The sequence below is a fragment of the Microtus pennsylvanicus genome, chromosome 7 (assembly GCF_037038515.1).
Source record: "Microtus pennsylvanicus isolate mMicPen1 chromosome 7, mMicPen1.hap1, whole genome shotgun sequence".
NCBI classification, from domain to species: Eukaryota; Metazoa; Chordata; class Mammalia; order Rodentia; family Cricetidae; genus Microtus; species Microtus pennsylvanicus.
The window spans coordinates 80,895,517-80,917,414 of NC_134585.1; the positions used below are offsets into that span (position 1 = coordinate 80,895,517).

General features: G+C 40.1%; 1 protein-coding gene across 1 annotated transcript in view; it reads right to left on the reverse strand.

Annotated features, from left to right (window-relative positions):
- The window catches only part of Stpg2 (sperm tail PG-rich repeat containing 2), a 365,571-nt gene that overhangs the window by 279,141 nt on the left and 64,532 nt on the right, over window positions 1-21,898 (reverse strand). Inside the window, exon 7 of the mRNA XM_075978987.1 lies at window positions 10,093-10,200. Coding sequence (XP_075835102.1) covers window positions 10,093-10,200 — 108 coding nt within the window. The remainder of the gene's footprint in view (window positions 1-10,092; window positions 10,201-21,898) is intronic.

The following is a 21,898-nucleotide window of genomic DNA, read 5'->3' on the forward strand; positions in this document are numbered from 1 at the left end:
GGGTACACTCATCCATTGCTGGTGGGAATGCAATCTTGTGCAACCACTGTGGAAGTCAGTGTTTCGGTTTCTCAGGAAATTCGGGATCAACCTACCCCTGGACCCAGCAATACCACTCGGGAATTTACCCAAGAGATGCTCTATCACATGTCAAAAGCATTTGTTCAACTATGTTCATAGCAGTATTATTTGTAATAGCCAGAACCTGGAAACAACCTAGATGCCCTTCAATGGAAGAATGGATAAAGAAAGTATGGAATATATACACAGTAGAGTACTACGCTGCGGTAAAAAACAATGACTTCTCGAATTTTGCATACAAATGGATGGAAATAGAAAACACTATCCTGAGTGAGGTATCCCAGACCCAAAAAGATGAACATGGGATGTACTCACTCATAATTGGTTTCTAGCCATAAATAGGGGTCACAGAGTCTACAATAGGCGAATCTAAAGAAGCTAAGTAAGAAGGTGAACCCAAGGAAAAACATATAGTTATCCTCTTGGATAAGGGAAGTAGACAAAATTGCCGGGGAGAAAAGTGGGATCTTGGGGGTGAGGTGGGATGGGGGTAAGGGGAGATGGGGTGAGAAAAGGTAGAAGGGAAGGAGGGGGGACTTGGGGAAACAAGAGGATCGGGATAAAGGAAGGTTGGATAGGGGAGCACGGAACCACAATTCTTAGTTAAGGGACCCACTTTAGGGTGGGCAGGAGACTTGACCCTAAAGGGGCTCCCAGGTGCCCAAGCCGAGGTCCCCAGTTAGTTCCTTGGGCAGCTGAGGATAGGGAACCTGAAATGACCCTATCCTAGAGCAATATTGACGGATATCTTGCATATCATCCTAGAACTTTCATCTGGCGATAGATGGAGATAGAGACAGAGACCCACACTGGAGCACTGGACTGAGCTCCCAAGGTCCCAATGAGGAGCAGAAGGAGGGAGAACATGAGCAAAGAAGTCGGGACTACGAGGGGTGCACCCACCCACTGAGACAGTGGAGCTGATCTACTGGGAGCTCACCAAGGCCAGCTGGACTGTTACCAAAAAAGCATGGGATAAAACTGGACTCTCTGAACATGGAGAACAATGAGGGCTGATGAGACACCAAGGACAATGGCACGCGGTTTTGATCCTACTTAATGTGCTGGCTTGGTGGGAGCCTAGCCAGTTTGGATGTTCACCTTCCTAGATATGGACGGAGGGGGGAGGACCTAGGACTTACCACAGGGCAGGGAACCCTGACTGCTCTTTGAACTGGAGAGGGAGGGGGAGAGGAGTGGGAGGAAGGGGAGAGGGGTGGGAGGAGGGGGAGAAGAGTGGGAGGAGGGGGAGGGAAATGGGAGGCTGGGAGGAGGTGGAAATTTGTTTTTTTTTCCTTTTCTTTATTCTCCTTTTATCAATAAAAAAAGAAATAAAAAGAAATAAAAATCAAGGGCATACGCACGTTCACACACACACTGTACTTTATATAGACCTTTTATGCAGTTCCTTAAGTACTATTAAGTTGCTCAAGACTAAAATCTAATATTCACTCTTGAGCCTCTTCAGTCCCTCAATACAACATCTAACTCATTAAAGTGTAATCTTAATTATATCTATAAAATATATCTTTAATCTATCTACCTGTCTCCAAGGAGGAGATCTTAAATATAGTGAAAGCAAAGTGGTTGTCTATAGTCACCTGAAAGTTAATAACTTTCCCAAGTTAAATAAAATAATCAGAGCTACATATAGAACAAGCAGATAAATTTCAAGACCACCTTATCTAATGGCTGCAAAATCATAAATGTTGGGCAGAGAGCCTCCCTGCTCTGCCTGCTTGGGCGCTGGGTCCTAACCCCAAGCGTAGGGTAAAGGGGAGCTCGGGGGCTTCTTTGTCCCCATAGCCAGCCTGCAGCAAGCAGGGTGGGCCCTTTGTCTGCGAGCGAACCAAGCAGCACGGAGTTTTGATCAGGGCACCTAGTGAGACATCATTGTGCCAGCCTGCAGCAAGCAGGGTGGGCCCTTTGTCTGCGAGCGAACCAAGCAGCACGGAGTTTCGATCAGGGCACCTAGTGAGACATCATTGTGGTGAGTGAGTGCTGCGGCACCCAGGAACAGCCCGCCTACACTTCCTGATCAACCTACAGGGCTACACTGCCCGGTACCTCCTCTCTCTTCCTATCCCATCCAGCTTACATCCAGATCCCCCTACCCCCTGTCTCCCTCCATCCCTCTCTTCCCTGGTGGCAGAGAGCCTCCCTGCTCTGCCTGCTTGGGCGCTGGGTCCTAACCCCAAGCGTAGGGTAAAGGGGAGCTCGGGGGCTTCTTTACCCCCATAGCCAGCCTGCAGCAAGCAGGGTGGGCCCTTTGTCTGCGAGCGAACCAAGCAGCACGGAGTTTCGATCAGGGCACCTAGTGAGACATCATTGTGGTGAGTGAGTGCTGCGGCACCCAGGAACAGCCCGCCTACACTTCCTGATCAACCTACAGGGCTACACTGCCCGGTACCTCCTCTCTCTTCCTATCCCATCCAGCTTACATCCAGATCCCCCTACCCCCTGTCTCCCTCCATCCCTCCCTTCCCTGGTGGCAGAGAGCCTCCCTGCTCTGCCTGCTTGGGCGCTGGGTCCTAACCCCAAGCATAGGGTAAAGGGGAGCTCGGGGGCTTCTTTGTCCCCATAGCCCGCCTGCAGCAAGCAGGGTGGGCCCTTTGTCTGCGAGCGAACCAAGCAGCACGGAGTTTCGATCAGGGCACCTAGTGAGACATCATTGTGGTGAGTGAGTGCTGCGGCACCCGGGAACAGCCCGCCTACACTTCCTGATCAACCTACAGGGCTACACTGCCCGGTACCTCCTCTCTCTTCCTATCCCATCCAGCTTACATCCAGATCCCCCTACCCCCTGTCTCCCTCCATCCCTCTCTTCCCTGGTGGCAGAGAGCCTCCCTGCTCTGCCTGCTTGGGCGCTGGGTCCTAACCCCAAGCGTAGGGTAAAGGGGAGCTCAGGGGCTTCTTTATCCCCATAGCCAGCCTGCAGCAAGCAGGGTGGGCCCTTTGTCTGCGAGCGAACCAAGCAGCACGGAGTTTTGATCAGGGCACCTAGTGAGACATCATTGTGGTGAGTGAGTGCTGTGGCACCCAGGAACAGCCCGCCTACACTTCCTGATCAACCTACAGGGCTACACTGCCCGGTACCTCCTCTCTCTTCCTATCCCATCCAGCTTACATCCAGATCCCCCTACCCCCTGTCTCCCTCCATCCCTCCCTTCTTGGGGCAGAGTGCCTCCCTGTTCAGCCTGCCTGGGCGCTGGGACTGAATCCGAAGGTGAGTGCAAAGGGGAAGGTGGTAGCTCCTTTGTCTCCTTAACCTGCCTGCAGCAAGCAGGGTGGGCCTTTGTTTGCAAGCTAACCAAGCAGCAAGGAGACCGGAACTGGACTCCAGGAGAAACATCACGGGGGAGTGACATCACTTGGAAGGTACATCAGTTGGCAAGAAGACCTGATCCTGTAAAAGAAGATCCATAGGAGAATATTGGAAGGAAGAGATGGGGAGACGCCAATGCAAGAATTCACCCAACAATCTGAAAAACAACACGAAACCACCAGAAGCCAGCGACCTCACAACAGGAGGACATGAACACCTTAATCATGAAGAAGGAGAAAAAACTGACTTCATGACAGGGATTGACACCCTTAAACAGCATATAAAAAACGCCCTTATAGAAATGGATGAGAAGTATAACAGAAAGTTCGAGGAATTGAGTAAATCAGTGAATGATACCCTAGGAAAGCAAGGAAAAACAATCAAGCAGATAATGGAAACAGTTCATGATTTGAAAAATGAAATGGAGGCAAAGAAGAAAACACAAACAGAGGGCCGGCTGGACATGGAAAATCTAGGTAAACGAATAGAGACTACAGAAACAAGCATAACCAGCAGAATACAAGAGATAGAAGAAAGAATCTCAGAGTCTGAGGATAACATAGAGAAAATAAACGCACTGATCAAAGAAAACAGCAAGTCCAACAAACTCTCATCACAAAATATTCAGGAAATATGGGACACAATAAAAAGACCAAACCTAAGAATAATTGGAGTAGAAGAAGGAGAAGAAGTGCAGCTCAACGGTCCAGAAAATATACTTAACAAAATTATAGAAGAAAACTTTCCCAACCTGAAGAAGGATGTACCTATGAAGGTTCAAGAGGCATACAGAACCCCAAATAGGCTGGATCAAAAAAAAACATCCCCTCGCCATATAATAATCAAAACACAAAATATACAGAATAAAGAAAGAATATTAAGAGCCGCAAAGGAAAAAGGCCAACTTACTTATAAAGGTAAACCTATCAGACTTACACCTGACTTCTCTATGGAAACCATGAAAGCCAGAAGGTCCTGGATAGATGTACTGCAAAAACTAAGAGACCATGGATGCAAGCCCAGACTACTATATCCAGCCAAGCTTTCGTTCACCATAAATGGAGAAAACAAAATTTTCCAGGATAAAAACAAATTTAAGCAATACGTAGCCACAAATCCAGCCTTACAGAAAATAATAGAAGGAAAATCACTAACCAAGGAGTCCAACAAAGACCTCAATAACTCAGACATCTAGAGACCCTTCACCAGCGCAACTCAAAGAAGGGAAACACACAAACCCTACTACTTAAAAAGTGACCGGAGTTAACAACCACTGGTCATTAATATCACTTAATGTCAATGGACTCAACTCACCTATAAAAAGGCACAGGCTAAGAGACTGGATACGAAAACAGGATCCAACATTCTGCTGTCTACAAGAAACACACCTCAACCACAAAGACAGGCACCTACTCAGAGTAAAGGGCTGGGAAAAGGCTTATCAAGCAAATGGACCTAAGAAACAAGCAGGTGTGGCCATACTAATTTCTAACAAAGTTGACTTCAAACTTAAATCAATCAAAAGAGATGGAGAGGGACATTTTATACTCATAACAGGAAAAATTCATCAGGAAGAAATCTCAATCCTGAATATCTATGCCCCTAATATAAAAGCACCCACGTATGTAAAAGAAACATTGCTAAAATTCAAGGCAGCCATCAAACCGCACACACTAATAGTAGGAGACTTCAACACTCCTCTTTCACCAATGGACAGGTCAATCAGACAGAAACCTAACAGAGAAATTAGAGAATTAATGGAGGTAATGAAGCAAATGGACTTAACAGACATCTATAGAATATTCCACCCAAATAGGAAAGAATATACCTTTTTCTCTGCAGCTCATGGAACCTTCTCGAAAATTGACCACATACTTGGTAACAAAGCTAACTTACACAGCTACAAAAAAATATTACTAACCACCTGTGTCTTATCAGACCACCATGGATTAAAGTTAGAATTCAACAACAATGCTACCCCCAGAAAGCCTACAAACTCATGGAAACTGAACAGTCAACTACTGAACCATACCTGGATTAAGGAGGAAATAAAGAAAGAAATTAAAGTCTTCCTTGAATTCAATGAAAATAAAGAAACAACATACTCGAACTTATGGGACACTATGAAAGCAGTCCTGAGAGGAAAGTTCATAGCACTAAGTGCCCACTTAAAGAAAACAGAGAAAGCACATATTGGAGACTTAACAGCCCACCTGAAAGCTCTAGAAAAAAAAGAAGCAGACTCACCTAGGAGGAGTAGAAGACTGGAAATAATCAAACTGAGGGCTGAAATCAACAAAATAGAAACACAAAAAACAATCCAAAGAATCAATGAATCAAGAAGCTGGTTCCTGGAAAAAATCAACAAGATTGACAAACCCCTATCCAAACTAATCAAACGGCAGAGAGAAAATTTGCAAATTAATAAGATCAGAAATGAAAAGGGGGACATAACCACAAACACAGAGGAAATTCAGAGAGTCATTAGATCTTACTACAAAAGCTTGTATGCCACTAAACTGGAAAATGTAAAAGAAATGGACACTTTCTTAGATAAATATGATTTACCAAAATTAAATCAGGACCAGGTGAACAAGCTAAACAGACCTGTCAGTCGCGAAGAACTAGAAGCTGTTATCAAAAACCTCCCTACCAAAAAAAGCCCAGGGCCAGATGGTTTCAATGCGGAATTCTACCAGAACTTCCAAGAAGACCTAATACCTATACTCCTCAATGTATTCCACAATATAGAAACAGAAGGGTCATTACCAAATTCCTTTTATGAAGCTACAGTTACTCTGATACCAAAACCACACAAAGACTCAACCAGGAAAGAGAATTACAGGCCGATCTCACTCATGAATATCGACGCAAAAATCCTCAACAAAATACTGGCAAACCGAATCCAAGAACACATTAGAAAAATTATCCATTATGATCAAGTAGGATTCATTCCTGAGATGCAGGGCTGGTTCAACATACGAAAATCTATCAATGTAATCCATCATATAAATAAACTGAAAGAAAAAAACCATATGATCATTTCATTAGATGCTGAAAAAGCATTTGACAAAATTCAACATCCATTTATGTTAAAAGTCTTGGAGAGATTAGGGATACAAGGGTCATACCTAAATATAATAAAAGCTATATACAGCAAGCCGACAGCTAACATCAAATTAAATGGAGAGAAACTCAAAGCCATCCCGCTTAACTCAGGAACACGACAAGGCTGCCCACTTTCGCCATACCTCTTCAATATAGTGCTGGAAGTTCTAGCAATAGCAATAAGACAGCATAATGGGATCAAGGGGATTCGAATTGGAAATGAAGAAGTTAAACTTTCGTTATTCGCAGATGATATGATAGTGTACATAAGCGACCCCCAAAATTCCACCAAAGAACTTTTACACCTGATAAACAGCTTTAGTAATGTGGCAGGATACAAGATCAACTCCAAAAAATCAGTCGCCCTCCTATACTCAAAGGATATGGAAGCAGAGAGGGAAATCAGAGAAGCTTCTCCATTCACGATAGCCACAAACAGCATAAAATATCTTGGGGTAAATCTAACCAAGGAAGTGAAAGATCTATTTGACAAGAACTTTAAGGCATTGAAGAAAGAAATTGAAGAGGATACCAAAAAATGGATGGACATCCCTTGCTCTTGGATTGGGAGGATCAACATAGTAAAAATGGCAATTCTACCAAAGGCAATTTATAGATTCAATGCAATCCCCATCAAGATCCCATCAAAATTCTTCACAGATCTGGAGAGGACAATAATCAACTTTATATGGAAAAACAAAAAACCCAGGATAGCCAAAACAATCCTATACAATAAAGGATCTTCTGGAGGCATTACCATCCCTGACTTCAAACTCTATTACAGAGCTACAGTAATGAAAACAGGGTGGTACTGGCATAAAAACAGAGAAGTCGACCAATGGAATCGTATAGAAGACCCGGACTTTATCCCACAAACCTATGAACACCTCATTTTCGATAAAGGAGCTAAAAGTTTACATTGGAAGAAAGAAAGCATCTTCAACAAATGGTGCTGGCACAACTGGATGTCAACCTGTAGAAGAATGAAAATAGACCCATATCTATCACCGTGCACAAAACTCAAGTCCAAATGGATTAAAGACCTCAATATCAGCCCGAAAACACTGAATCTGATAGAAGAGAAAGTGGGCAATACCCTACAACAGATGGGCACAGGCGATCGCTTCTTAGGTATAACCCCAGAAGCACAGACATTAAGGGCAACATTGAATAAATGGGACCTACTAAAACTGAGAAGCTTCTGTAAAGCAAAGGACACTGTCACTAAGACACAAAGGCAACCTACTGACTGGGAGAAGATCTTCACCAACCCCGCAACAGACAAAGGTCTGATCTCCAAAATATATAGAGAACTCAAGAAACTAGACTTTAAAATGCTAATTAACCCAATTAAAAAATGGGGCGCTGAACTGAACAGAGAATTCTCAACAGAAGAAGTTCAAATGGCCAAAAGACACTTAAGGTCATGCTCAACCTCCTTAGCGATCAGGGAAATGCAAATCAAAACAACTTTGAGATATCATCTTACACCTGTAAGATTGGCTAAAGTCAAAAACACCAAGGATAGCCTTTGCTGGAGAGGCTGCGGAGGAAGGGGTACCCTCATCCATTGCTGGTGGGAATGCAATCTTGTGCAACCACTGTGGAAGTCAGTGTTTCGGTTTCTCCGGAAATTCGGGATCAACCTACCCCTGGACCCAGCAATAACACTCTTGGGAATTTACCCAAGAGATGCTCTATCACATGTCAAAAGCATTTGTTCAACTATGTTCATAGCAGTATTATTTGTAATAGCCAGAACCTGGAAACAACCTAGATGCCCTTCAATGGAAGAATGGATGAAGAAAGTATGGAATATATACACACTAGAGTACTACGCTGCGGTAAAAAACAATGACTTCTCGAATTTTGCATGCAAATGGATGGAAATAGAAAACACTATCCTGAGTGAGGTATCCCAGGCCCAAAAAGACGAACATGGGATGTACTCACTCATAATTGGTTTCTAGCCATAAATAGGGTTCACGGAGTCTACAATAGGCGAATCTAAAGAAGCTAAGTAAGAAGGTGAACCCAAGGAAAAACATATAGTTATCCTCTTGGATAAGGGAAGTAGACAAAATTGCCGGGGGGGAAAAGTGGGATCTTGGGGGTGGGGTGGGATGGGGGTTAGGGGAGATGGGGAGAGAAAAGGTAGAAGGGAAGGAGGGTGGACTTGGGGAAACAGGAGGATCGGGATAAAGGAAGGTTGGATAGGGGAGCACGGAACCACAATTCTTAGTTAAGGGACCCACTTTAGGGTGGGCAGGAGACCTGACCCTAGAGGGGCTCCCAGGTGCCCAAGCTGAGGTCCCCAGTTAGTTCCCTGGGCAGCTGAGGATAGGGAACCTGAAATGACCCTACCCTAGAGCAATACTGACGAATATATTGCATATCATCCTAGAACTTGCATCTGGCGATGGATGGAGATAGAGACAGAGACCCACACTGGAGTACTGGACTGAGCTCCCAAGGTCCCAATGAGGAGCAGAAGGAGTGAGAACATGAGCAAAGATGTCGGGACCACGAGGAGTGCACCCACCCACTGAGACAGTGGAGATGATCTACTGGGAGCTCACCAAGGCCAGCTGGACTGTTACCAGAAAAAGCATGGGACAAAACTGGACTCTCGGAACATGGCGAACAATGAGGGCTGAAGAGACGCCAAGGACAATGGCACGCGGTTTTGATCCTACGCAATGTGCTGGCTTGGTGGGAGCCTAGCCAGTCTGGATGTTCACCTTCCTAGATATGGATGGAGGGGGGAGGACCTAGGACGTACCACAGGGCAGGGAACCCTGACAGCTCTTTGGACTGGAAAGGGAGGGGGAGAGGAGTGGGGGGAAGGGGAGAGGGGTGGGAGGAGGGGGAGAAGAGTGGGAGGAGGGGGAGAAGAGTGGGAGGAGGGGGAGGGAAATGGGCGGCTGGTGGGAGGAGGTGGAAATTTGTTTTTTTTTTTCTTTTCTTTATCCTCCTTTTATCAATAAAAAAATAAAAAAAAAAAAAAAAAAAAAAAAAAAAAAAAATCATAAATGTTTATCGTTCTCTCAATTCTCTTGCTCTAGAAATACATAAACACCTTTTAGTATCTTAGGATGCTCCTTGAATGATGGGAAGCAGCTTCTCTGACTACAGCATCACTGGTAAAGTTCCCGTGGCAGTTACATGTACGATCAATGGCAGGTATGACAGAACACCTATACACCAGTCTCCAAAATTCATATATTTCCACATGGGCTACACTTAATACTACATGATGCAACTGGCAAAATACATATTAGGATTCAGAATAAAATTGCTATTTCTGATCATCTGAACTGAATGTTCCCATATTCAAATCTTATTAATAGGAAATATTTAACAGATATTCCCAGTTGAAATATTCATCTGTGTATTACTGTTATTACTCAGTCTCATTTTACGAAAGTCTACCTACAACTTTGTGGTTTTGCTCAGGTCATGCCCATTTCTAATTTGCTGTATGTCATTTTGAATTTCCTTAGACACCTTTGAATTTATTACCAGACTCACATCATGCCTATTACACTATGTAGATGAAAATGGCTGTACATCATTACCTCGGATTCAGAAAGGAAAACGGAAGATGCATCATTTGCCTTTGCTTTCATACTCTCTGTCTTCTCAAATTGACTTTTAATTTCATACTTTCCAGGTCCTGGTACTCCCTAAGTTACAGAAAGAAAGAAATATATTAAGAAAGGATTTTCTTTCTACAATATCTAAGAAAAGACTGGATAATTCTTATAGGCTATTACCAAAACCTATGATTAAGAGGAAAGCAGGGGGGAAACTTCCTAACAGCAGAAAAAAGAAAACAAAAAAAAAATGTCCTAGGCAAAGCTTCATTTAGTGCTGAAAGCATACTACCTGAAACTTTGCTGCCCTCTACTGATAAAGTCCAAAAAATATTCCTCATTTTTCACATGACAAACTATAAAAAGAAAGAAAGAAATATGATTTAAATTGTCCTTTCATTTCGAGGTCTAGAGCTAGCCTTTCCTCTTAAGAGTGTGTCTGGTCTGGAGTGGAGTTAGGGAGCTCCTCCTTATCATGGGCACAGGCTTCAGCACAAAGCAACAACAGCAAGAAAAATTCACTGTCTTCTCAAACTTCCATTAATCAATATCCAAACAAATGGGCAACAGGAAATAATTTATTTCAAACACAAATGCTTAATGTAAAAAACTAAACTTTCACTTGAATACTTGAATATATAAAAATGAATCTTATTAATCACAGAGTTCCTTATTATTGTAAGACAAGATAAAATAGATGATAGAAAGTAATAGACAGAGAGATAGAGAGATTGATGATAGATGATAGATAGGTAGATAGATAGATAGATAAATAGATAGAAAGATAGATGATAGACAGATAAATATTCATTAGCAAATACCTTATTACCTTGATACAGTATAGTTGGTGATAGAAATAAGTAAACAAAGTTAAAGTCACATCTTTTCATATATCTCTCATATAGTTTTCCACAGCTAAAGAATTTCTCACTAAAAGACTGTGAAATACAACCATCCTGGCATGACAGAAGCAATTCAATCATAATATTACAGATGACAGCAGATGTGGCTACCTCCAGTGATCTTACACAAGACTAGCATTGTCAAGAGTCAATCACAGATCAACGAAGGGCTCATAGGACTTCACCCTTCACTACTGAACTATTAACAAATAGATACTGAGGAGAGGTAGACATCAATTCTGTCACTCAACCACTAATGCATCACACGCCCATATTCAAGTCTAAACACATGGCCACATAGATAACTCTAGTTAAACTCAGCAAGTTAGAAAATAAAACAAATCCCAGTACTTGGGAGGCAGATGCAAGTGAATGGCTGTGAAGTCAAGGCAAACCTAGATTATCTAGCTAGCTCCAGGCCAGCCAGGGCTCCATGATGAAACCCTGTCACCAAAAATCAAAAAAACATAAATAAATAAAAATGTGTTACTTGAAAAAAAGTTTTGTGGTGGGAGTTCCATAGGAAAAGATAGCTACCAGAAGAGAAATATTCACCAACCTTACTCCAGCAAAGTAGTGGGATACAAGATTTATACACAAAAATCAGTATCCTTCTTATATACAAAAGACAAATCAACTGAGAAATATATTAGAGAAACAGTACCATTCATAATACCTAAAACAAATAAAGTATCTTTGGGTAACTTAACCAAGCATAAGAAAGACTTGTGTAGAAGTTTGAATTACACCATAGGAGGATAGGGAGTAAAACTATTAGGAGGTGTGTCCTTATTGGAGTAGGTATGAACTTATTGGAAAAAGTGGGTCACTGAGGTGGGGCTCTGAGGTCTCAGATGCTCAAGCCAGGCCAGTGGCTCATGGTCTCTTTTATTCCCTGCAGAGTCAAATGTAGAACTCATGGCTTCTTTTCCAGCACCATGTCTTCCTGCATACTGCCATGCTTCCCACCATGATGATAATGGGCTAAACTTCTGAAAGTGTAAACCAACCCCAACTAAATGTTTCTCATTATAAGAAATGCTATGGTCATGGTGTCTCTTCACAGCAATACAAATCCAAACTAAGACAGCTTGTATTATAAAAACTTTAAGACACTGAAGAAAGAAATCGAAGAAGCTATCAGAAGATAGGGAAATCTCCCATGCTCATGGATCAGTAGGATTAATATAGTGGAAATGGTCAACCTACTAAAAGCAATCTACAGATTAATACAATCCCTACCAAAATTCCAACATAATTCTTCACAGAAATTTAAAGTACAATGTTCAACTTCATATGTAAATGAATAGAAAAGTATGATACCTAAAATAATCCTGAATAATAAAAGACCTGCTTGGTCCAACCTTCAAATTGTTCTACAGAGCTGTAATAATAAATATAATACAGTTTATTACTACAGACCCAAACACGTTGATCAATGGAGTTGAAGACTCAGACATAAATCTACATGCCAATGAACAACTAATTTTTTTTAAATGAAGGCAAAAATACATATTGGAAAAAGAAGATAGCATCTTCAAAAATGGTGCTGGTCAAACTAGATGTCTGCAAGTCTTCTGAACACAAATAGATTGATACTTGCCATGCAGCACAAAATTCAACTTGAAATGGATCGAAGATCTCAACATAAACCAGATACACTAAACCTGATAGAAGAGAAAGGGATAACAGCCTTGAACTCATTAGCACAGAAGAAGAGTTCCTGAACAGAACACCCATAACACAGGCACTACGACCAAAAATTAATTAATGGAACATCATGAAACTGAAATGTTTCTGTATAAATAAGGACACCATCATTCAGACAATGTGGCAGCCCACAGAATGAAAAAAGATTCACCAACTACACATCCAATAGAGGGTTAATATCTAAAATATATAAAGAACTAAAAAAAAACTGGACATCAAAGAAAAAACAAATTAAAAACTGGGATACAGATCAAAATAGAGAATGCTAAAAAGGAAACAAATATGACTGAGAAGCATGTAAAGAAATGCTCAACATACTTAGTTACCAGGGAAATGCAAATCAAAACTACTTTAAAATTTCATCTTAAACCAACCAGAATGGTCAAAAGCAATAAAACAAGTGACGACTCTTGATGGTGATGATGTAGAGTAAGGGGAACACTCACCCATTGCTGGTGGGAAAGGAAACTTGTACAACCACTAAGGAAATTAGTGGTGTGGTTCCTCAAGAAGATGAGAATCTACCTCAAGATCTATCTATACCACTCTTCACCAAAGAATTCTTTATCCTACTACAGAAACCATGTTCATTGCTGCTCTATACATAATATCCAGACATTTAAAATAGCCTAGATGTCAATAAACAAATGAATAGACAGAGAAAATCTGATATGCTTACACAATAAAATCAACACAGCCATTAAAAGACAATAGTAATTCACAGGTAAATCAAAAGAGTTAAAAAAAATCACCCTATGTGAAGTAACCCATACCATAATGACATATATGGTATGCATTCATACCATATTTGAATACATATGTGAATATAGCATATGTGAATATTAGCCATTAAGTCAATGATAAGTAAGCTACAATCCATATAACCACAGAGATCAGGTATAGAATTTCCCCAAGGAAGGGGCAATGAAAAGACTGGTACTGATAGATGAGGTGGGGAACTGGAGTGGTAGGATCAAATGAGAAGGAGGAGGAAAGAAGGAAACTATAGGGAGGGACAGCTAAAATTATAGACCATTTAAGTAGTCGTACGGAAACACACTACAGTAGAAACTTTCTAAGATATATTCATGCATGCAGGTGACCTAAATGAAATCACCAAATGACTGAGGAAAGGAAGCCCCAACTAGACATCTCTTATTACCAAATGAAGCTCCCAGTATCTGGGATTTCATTACATCTAATCAAAGTGTTTGCCACAGGTGCCCCACAAAAAATTTTCAAACAACCTGGGCTATTGCCAAGACTCCTGGTTGCTCTCCACAAACTGATAGTAAAGCTCCATTGCTGAAGACAAAACCTACAGAACGCATTGACTTCGAGAAGTCAAGCTGGGACCTACATAGAGCCTTCACCCCTACATACTAGTGACTTTGGCACAGAAAGGAACTCTGCAAGGAGAGAGGTAAACACAAACCCAGCTATAAATCCTTCAGTCTACAATGATGACCTGCATAATCTGAGCTAGTGCAACACTGACTCAAAGATTTTAAGAGTAACCAATCAATAATCTGATTTGATTTAAGGCCAACTGCATAAGATAGAACCTATCCCTGACACTGCTCATATGGCCTAGAACCTGAGACCAGACACAGGGGTATTGTTTTTCTGTTGACTTAGTGGCCACACCTAAATCTACTGATACTTTAACTACCATTTGATGTCTCCATCAAATCCTTTACTCAAAGCTCAGGGAACCTTGAAGAAGAGGAGGCAGAAAGATTGTAAGAGCCAGTGAAGATGAAAAACAACAAGAAAACAAGTCCTTTTAAACACAGCAGTATCAAAGCAATATGAACTCACAGAGATTGCAGCAGCCTGCACAGGACCTGCACAGGTCCAAGCCAAATGGGGTCCCAGTGCCAAGAGAAAGCGTGAAACAAGCCCCATCCCTAACCAAGAAGCTAAAAACTCTCAAATGAAAAATTGGGTTTTTCTAAGAGTCTCACTAGGGATACAAACACTCTTAATGGCAGGCTCATGCCCAGCAGTTAACAGACAACAGAACAAACTCAATGGCATCTTTGGTCCATAATATTTATAATATTTTGTCATGGCATTCTCTCTCTCTCTCTCTCTCTCTCTCTCTCTCTCTCTCTCTCTCTCTCACACACACACACACACACACACACACATACACACACACACACACACACACACTACAGATCCTTTGTAGGATATCTCGTGTCAATACTGGCTGCTACAATTTTCTCATATTTCAGTTCAACAGAAATTCGTGTAGAAATTCATCAGTTTTCTAACAGAGACATGGAAGTTATATTGTGAGACCAGGAGTAAAATTCTGTCTGAGGTTGCATTTCTCGAGCTTTTGTAAATATCACAAACAATCTGATAGGATATTAGGTCTTAACATTGTGAAACAGTTTAATTTTGGTGTACATCCCGTTACGTCCATAGATGTTGTATTATTCAAGGTCTTTCCTACACAACTACTTGCAGCCATCTTTCAGAGGCTCTTGCTACAAAGGAAGATGACGATTATGTGAGTGTCTGAAAGAAAAAGGAAACCTAGACGTGGTAGTTTCTGAGGCTCTCTATTGTAAAAGCTTCCTTCCTAGATGAATGATTAGATATGGGGCAAGTTGGAGAGTGGAATTTTATACCCACATCACTGAACAAGGAAATTTCTCAAGGGCCCCTAAGACTTTGTGGGACATGAAAACTGAAGGCAGGACTGCTCTTAAAACAATGCTCAGCTGAGAAGTTTAGAGTTTAACAAGGTGAGCTTGGGGTGAAATGGTTAGGCATGGAGTCCAGTTGAAGGGCCAGACTTACAGCAAATCACAGAGCCTGACTATGCAAAGGGGGCACACTGTCAATGAAGGCTTAGGAGAGCCAGTCCACCAAATTAGTGAGCACATGACCAAACACATGTTTTTCATTGATGCTCTGTATTAAAAATGTATGAATTATGCAAAGAAAAATTCTTCTATGGCAGTGACCCTTGTGATCTGCATTGATGACTGCCTTGTGCATGCCACTGGTGCAACAGCAGCCTGAGCATCACACTGGTAACCAAACACTTATGACTGCATTTAAATCATGTTCAACAGATGCAAACAATACCTTGAACTATTACTAGGCCTAGAACCTATAGCCAGGCAGTTCAAAAGCCTTATGAGTGAACTTATTGCTATTCTTCTAAATGTGCATAATAATAAACCAACAAATGACTACTTGTATCACCCACAGATAAATGTATCTATCAGTCCTTACTACAGAAACATCAATTTGCAGAAGACAGTGGTTAACACAAGGGCACGCAACTGGTGAAGACACAGAAAATAAGAGACTGTAGAATGCTCAGCCCTACATGGTTCTTATATATTGTACTCTGCCCTCCCAAGCCGCAGGGATCATTATGGAAATGTGGGGGGTTGGTGGAGAGCCAGAGATGGAGGATGACCACAAGGACACAGCTGGCAGCTGCTGAATGTGTGAATGCACCATATTGTCACAAAGAACATTTGGGAAGCAAAAGTTGCCCTTGATGGGGGAAAAGTCTACAATAAAACCTTAACAGAAACAGAAGAAATATTTTAAAAGTAAGGCAAGACGAACCCTTACCAAAGGCCATGACTATTCAACAACCAAAGTCAGTTAAATAAATAAGAGTCATATGGAATGCACTAGCAAAAATAATCAATGACTTCAAAAAAGCATACAAATAAGCAGATTAATTCAGTGGCCCTAGAGATAGAAAGTCAGCAAAGTTTGAATGATCCAGGAAAATGGATGTAAAAATTGACAATACTGATGAAAATCTGAGCAACAAGGAGAAAACTTCAGCAAGGAAATTGACATTTTGGTATTAAAAAATGATCACAGTAAATGAAATTTTTAATTGAGCAAGAACAAAAAAACAATGAAGATACAACCAAAGTTGTGATTAAGCAGAAAAAAGGATAACAAGTATGGAGGACAGGGTTGACTAGGTACTACAATCAAGTGTCACTAAAAAAACAAACATCATGACAACAGCTAAGACTCCTGAATACAATGCAGAAAGCAAACTTAACCATGCCAGGGAACACAAGCCTGTAACCTCAGAGCATGAGAAAATGAGGCAGGCAGAGGATCATGAGCCTAACCCGTTTATAAAGTGAGTTCTAGGCAAGCTATGTAATGAACCCTATCTCAAAAATAATTCATCAATAACAATCATGATGGGGGTGGTGATAATGATGATGATGAATTCCCTTTCTTCAAGGCTTCTGCTATTTGTATTCTTTGTCTACAAAACTCCAGAAAGTTCATTGTGCTGTGTCACTTTAGTAACTGAGCCTATTTTCTGTTACTAGTGCAATCATGAAAAGTAGCACAATGCTGTCTTAAGGTGCTACATTTTGAGATCATTGAGTATTCTATAACAGATAACTAAAAGGACCGCTAATGTTTACCAGTTACCTACTATTTTCCGGGCACTATTTCAATTTCAATTCATAGATATGAAAACCACAATACAAATAAATGATTTCCAAAAGTACCATAGTGTATAAGATGTTGGGAGTGATATACCGCAATCCCCAACTTCCCTTTTCCAGATATGAATGTTTGTATGAAACATCCTGGCTAAGAAACACAAGCAATGACCAGTGAAGTCAGAAGCAGAGAAAGGTTGAGGGAAAGATCAGTTCAATTTTAAATATTAGTTTCTTAGTTTCTATGTGACATCAAAGTGGATATATCATACATGCATTAATCTATACAGGTTGGAACTCAATTGGGAGTCAGTGCTATAAACACATAGTGGAAGTAATAAGAACAGACAGGAGTATCAGAAACCATAAAACTACATGTGTTTTCTGGGAAACTGCGTAAATCAAAAAAAATGCCATTTGATGTTTATGTGATTCTTAATATTATATTTAGAATATAAAAAACAGCCCCTTCACTAAAGATAAAATGAATTTTAAAAGTTGGTCCCAGATATAATTAATACTCTCAGTTCATCCTCATGATAGATTAAAGAGAGTAGCATGTAACTTGGATTTGAACCACAGAGAGCATCTGTCAATTACAATTGTTTGCATAATTAGAATGTAAACTTTTGAGTCATTAAAAAAAACAATGTATGATTTGATTCTGATCTTAGAAAGCAAAGATTCTCTATTTTTTAACTAATCAGATTTAAGCAGAAGTAAATCAAATAAACATGGTAAAGCAAACTCTAAAGCAATTTGGAGAGCATCATCATATTAATCAACAGCAGTGCTACGATTGCCACTGGGGCTCAATGCCACACTTGAGCTGTATGTCATCCAAGCCAGAATATTAAATTAGAGATGGAAGTGCTTTGTAGGCTAAATCATGTACTTGTTACCCAGCCATATGTTTATAACAGTAATAGAAAACAAAAATAGCACTCTGATATAAATCTAGGCAAGCAAACCAAAAGTGGAAAAATGTAAATGTATGTCACTGAGCTTGGCCATACATTACTCTTCCAGAGTAGAGGTTATAACACAGCGTATCATACAGAAAACAGCACGAAACTCAGGAACGCTCATGAAAACCTGTTTAGATTCCATGATATATTTGCTGAGTAGCAATTCATGTCAGCACTGGTATTTGTACCTCAGCTGAGCCAAAACCATAAATAGCAGGCCAAACCCACACTTCCCAGGTCTGAGGTAAGCTGAAGAAGACATCCTGGAACTCTCATCACACAAGATTGTTCTGTAAATTTTCTTCACCAAGAAGAAAACAAATGTTTTTTATAGTTTTCATGCCGTTGCTACATTCTCTATGTGACGAATCTAGTAGCAAACAAGGTTCAAAATGCCTATTTTGGCAAACTGGTACTATGTAAATGTTCAGAGTGCAATACTTATTAGTGCACAATGCAATGTTAACTTCCACAGCCACTTAATTCCTCTTTCCTTTAACAAACCTACATTCCCCATTCAAGAAGAAACTGTTATCATTAATTTAATAACGGACAGTTGTAATCATCCAAATGAAGTAATATTAAGGATTATAAGTCATAAATGAATTGAAGAAGCAAAGTACGATTGTTAGTATTATATTCACAAAAAGAGCATCCAATACCTACTGGAACCAGGCAGGGAAGTAAGTGTTGAAAGGAAATTGGCTTGCATGGAAATCACCCTCCTTTATCCCCAGAAGCAACATTTATTCAAACATGACTGATTGCTGTAAGAGTTGGTTTGGGGTGTTTTGTTTGTTCTTTCTTATTTAAAGCAGAAAATCTAGATTTGATATAAAGTTTAATAAGCTACAAGTGTTGGCAACTAACCCCATTTTAACAACTTTAATTATGACATAAAAATACAAGTGCAGATTAAATTCAGCCTCTAGGCCACTAGATCCCACATTCTGTTCTTTAACATTTTAGTTTATTTCAAATAAATTTCATATGTATTCTTTTATATAGGCATATACATTATAAAATTGGAATATAAAAATGTTTGAAAAGTGACGTAGTATTTCTATGACTCACTACAATAGTTTCCATGGTGAAAGTACGATGCTAAGCCGGGCGGTGGTGGCGCACGCCTTTAATCCCAGCACTTGGGAGGCAGAGGCAGGCGGATCTCTGTGAGTTCGAGGCCAGCCTGGTCTACAAGAGCTAGTTCCAGGACAGGCTCCAAAACCACAGAGAAACCCTGTCTCGAAAAAGCAAAAAAAAAAAAAAAAAAAAGAAAGAAAGAAAGTACTATGCTAACAATTACTAGTTTCAGAAACTGATAGCTGTGAAAGAATTATTATTGTTAAATTTGGGTAGATTATTGTGCCATGAAAAGACAACTGGTCCACATCAAACATTACCTGATACTATAAAAAGGCTGTGTTTGTCTTCACAATTCTTTTTTTTTATGTAGGACAAGTTGGCAATTTTATTTTCTTTCCTGTGATGGAACCCCGCCTTCTTTTTTTTGTTGTTGTTATGATACACAAGACATAATCTTAGCATTCACAAACTAGTGAGCACAGTAGATTAGAATTTCTCATGCACCATTTCTCTACAAAGTATATGGAGGTAGGCTAATGGAAATCAAAAAAATAAAGTTATGAGCTGGGTAGTGGTGGCACATATCTTTAATCCCAGCAGTTGGGAGGCAGAGGCAGGCAGATCTCTGTGAGTTCAAGGACAGCCTGGTCTACAGAGCGAGTTCCAGGACAGCCAAGGCAGCACAGAGAAATCCTGTCTCAAAAAGACAAAGTTATGAAGTTATGAAAGTGAATTCAGCAAGTGCCATAGATACATGTCAAGAACAAATGATTATGCATGTAGATCAAGTCATCAAGTAACAAAATTACAAGAATAAGAATCTTCTATGATCCTGTATGGTTAATATCAATATAAATGTGCAAGGTCATGATCACTGAGTAAGTCATGATTCAATATATTAAGCTATTTTAATTACTAATGTTTATTAAAACACGCTGTTGGCTTTGGTTTGAGTGTGTCTCTAGAAAAAGTATGTGGAGGAATGTTAATTTATCAATGTAGCTATTTTGGAAAGCAAAGTAGTAGGCAATGTTTGGGTCAGTGTGCAGGCCCAAAAATGTGAGCCTATTTCCACCTTGTCTGAAGGTCAACTTGCTCAATGTTGTTGTCATTCCACCCTGACCAAAAGTCAGAGAGTTGGAACTTGCTTATACTCCTTCAAGGTTACTGTCTGTTTCTACCTCAAAGGTCCCACCTAGATTTAGAGCAGAGAGTTCTGTTTTCTCAAGGTTACTGTCAACAGGTGTGGCTAATAGACCTTGTATTTCAGGTATAGAGAAGGAGATCTGTTTCTACCAAAAAAAAAAAGTAGTCTAAGAATCCAGCTAAATTCCTACTCCCTTGAGGAGATAACAATGGATTCCACCCAGGGAGTGGTTTGCCTATAGAATGTTTTGGTCTAGGGTGTGAGTGTTACTTGTCTTGTTCTAGCAACAGAATGTTTAACCTAGAATGTAGCCCACAATCCTTCAACTAGTCTGTTCATTTCCTTGTATCATGTTAATGTATTTTGTTGTTGTTTTATTTTAATCTTATGCCTACATTTTGTGCTTGGAGACACTTTAAATAAATGGAAATTTAGCACAGGTGATTTTAGTATTCACTGGAACTCCCTCCAGGTACTATCCTATGTTTTTGTTTTATCATTTTCACTTGTGTCTTTGTTCTCTTTACTTATTTTCTGATCCCCGTGCCCCTACCCTGTGGTATCCTTGTCGAAGGTGGTCTCTCACATTTCAGGAGTGCACCAATGTTTTTGTCATATGACTATGTTAACTAGCATGAGATAGCTTCTTCTCTTCTACGTGTGCCCACTTGCCTTAGGCTTTTTTACGTCAATCGAAAAAGTACGAGGCCCCCACCAGACGTGCCTTATCAGTCTTGAGCTTCCCAATCTCTAGTAATGTGAGCCAAAATAAATATCCTTTCAAAAAAAAACCATATCCAGTCTTAGGAATTCCTTTGTAACAAAAGATAATGGAATTTGAAATTTAAGATGAAGGAAAGCACTAGTTTACAGCTCAATAATAGAATTTCTTTACATTTACTATCTGCTGCCTCCTATATATGAGTAGCCACTACCCACTAAGATCACCAATTTGGGATAGTTTTAAAGGTGTTTCTTAAGGTTCTTGATAATTAAAATCAGCTGTACATTTTGAGAATTAGTAACAAAGTAGTTATATTTCAATATGAATAATATTAGTATTTGAAGTCTTTCACTGTATAGCTATATACACCCTAACAACGGATAACATAATTTAGGTTGCATTTGAAACTTATTCCTTGTGCTAGTTCCTATGTGAAATTTGATAATTTAAATTCATAACCATAGATCACTGTAAATTGCACCAAAAGTTTAGTGGCTGTCAAGTATGTCTATTCATATTAAACACAAATGGCCCAGAAATTATGGAAAGATGGCTCAATGAAAACTACTGTCAGCTCTCTAGCAGATAATAAGTTGGAATATTTTATAGCAAAATCTAGAAGGCTGGGAGTTCCCACTGGGAAGACTACAGTTGAATGCATGTCTAGTCCACTATTAAGTAGTCCTAGAAAATATTTCTCATGCTCTGCTGCAACATATGGAAGTGGTTTATATAATATCTAAATAACACATCATCAGTTTCTTTCTCCAAAGACTGGAAAAAACCTTGAG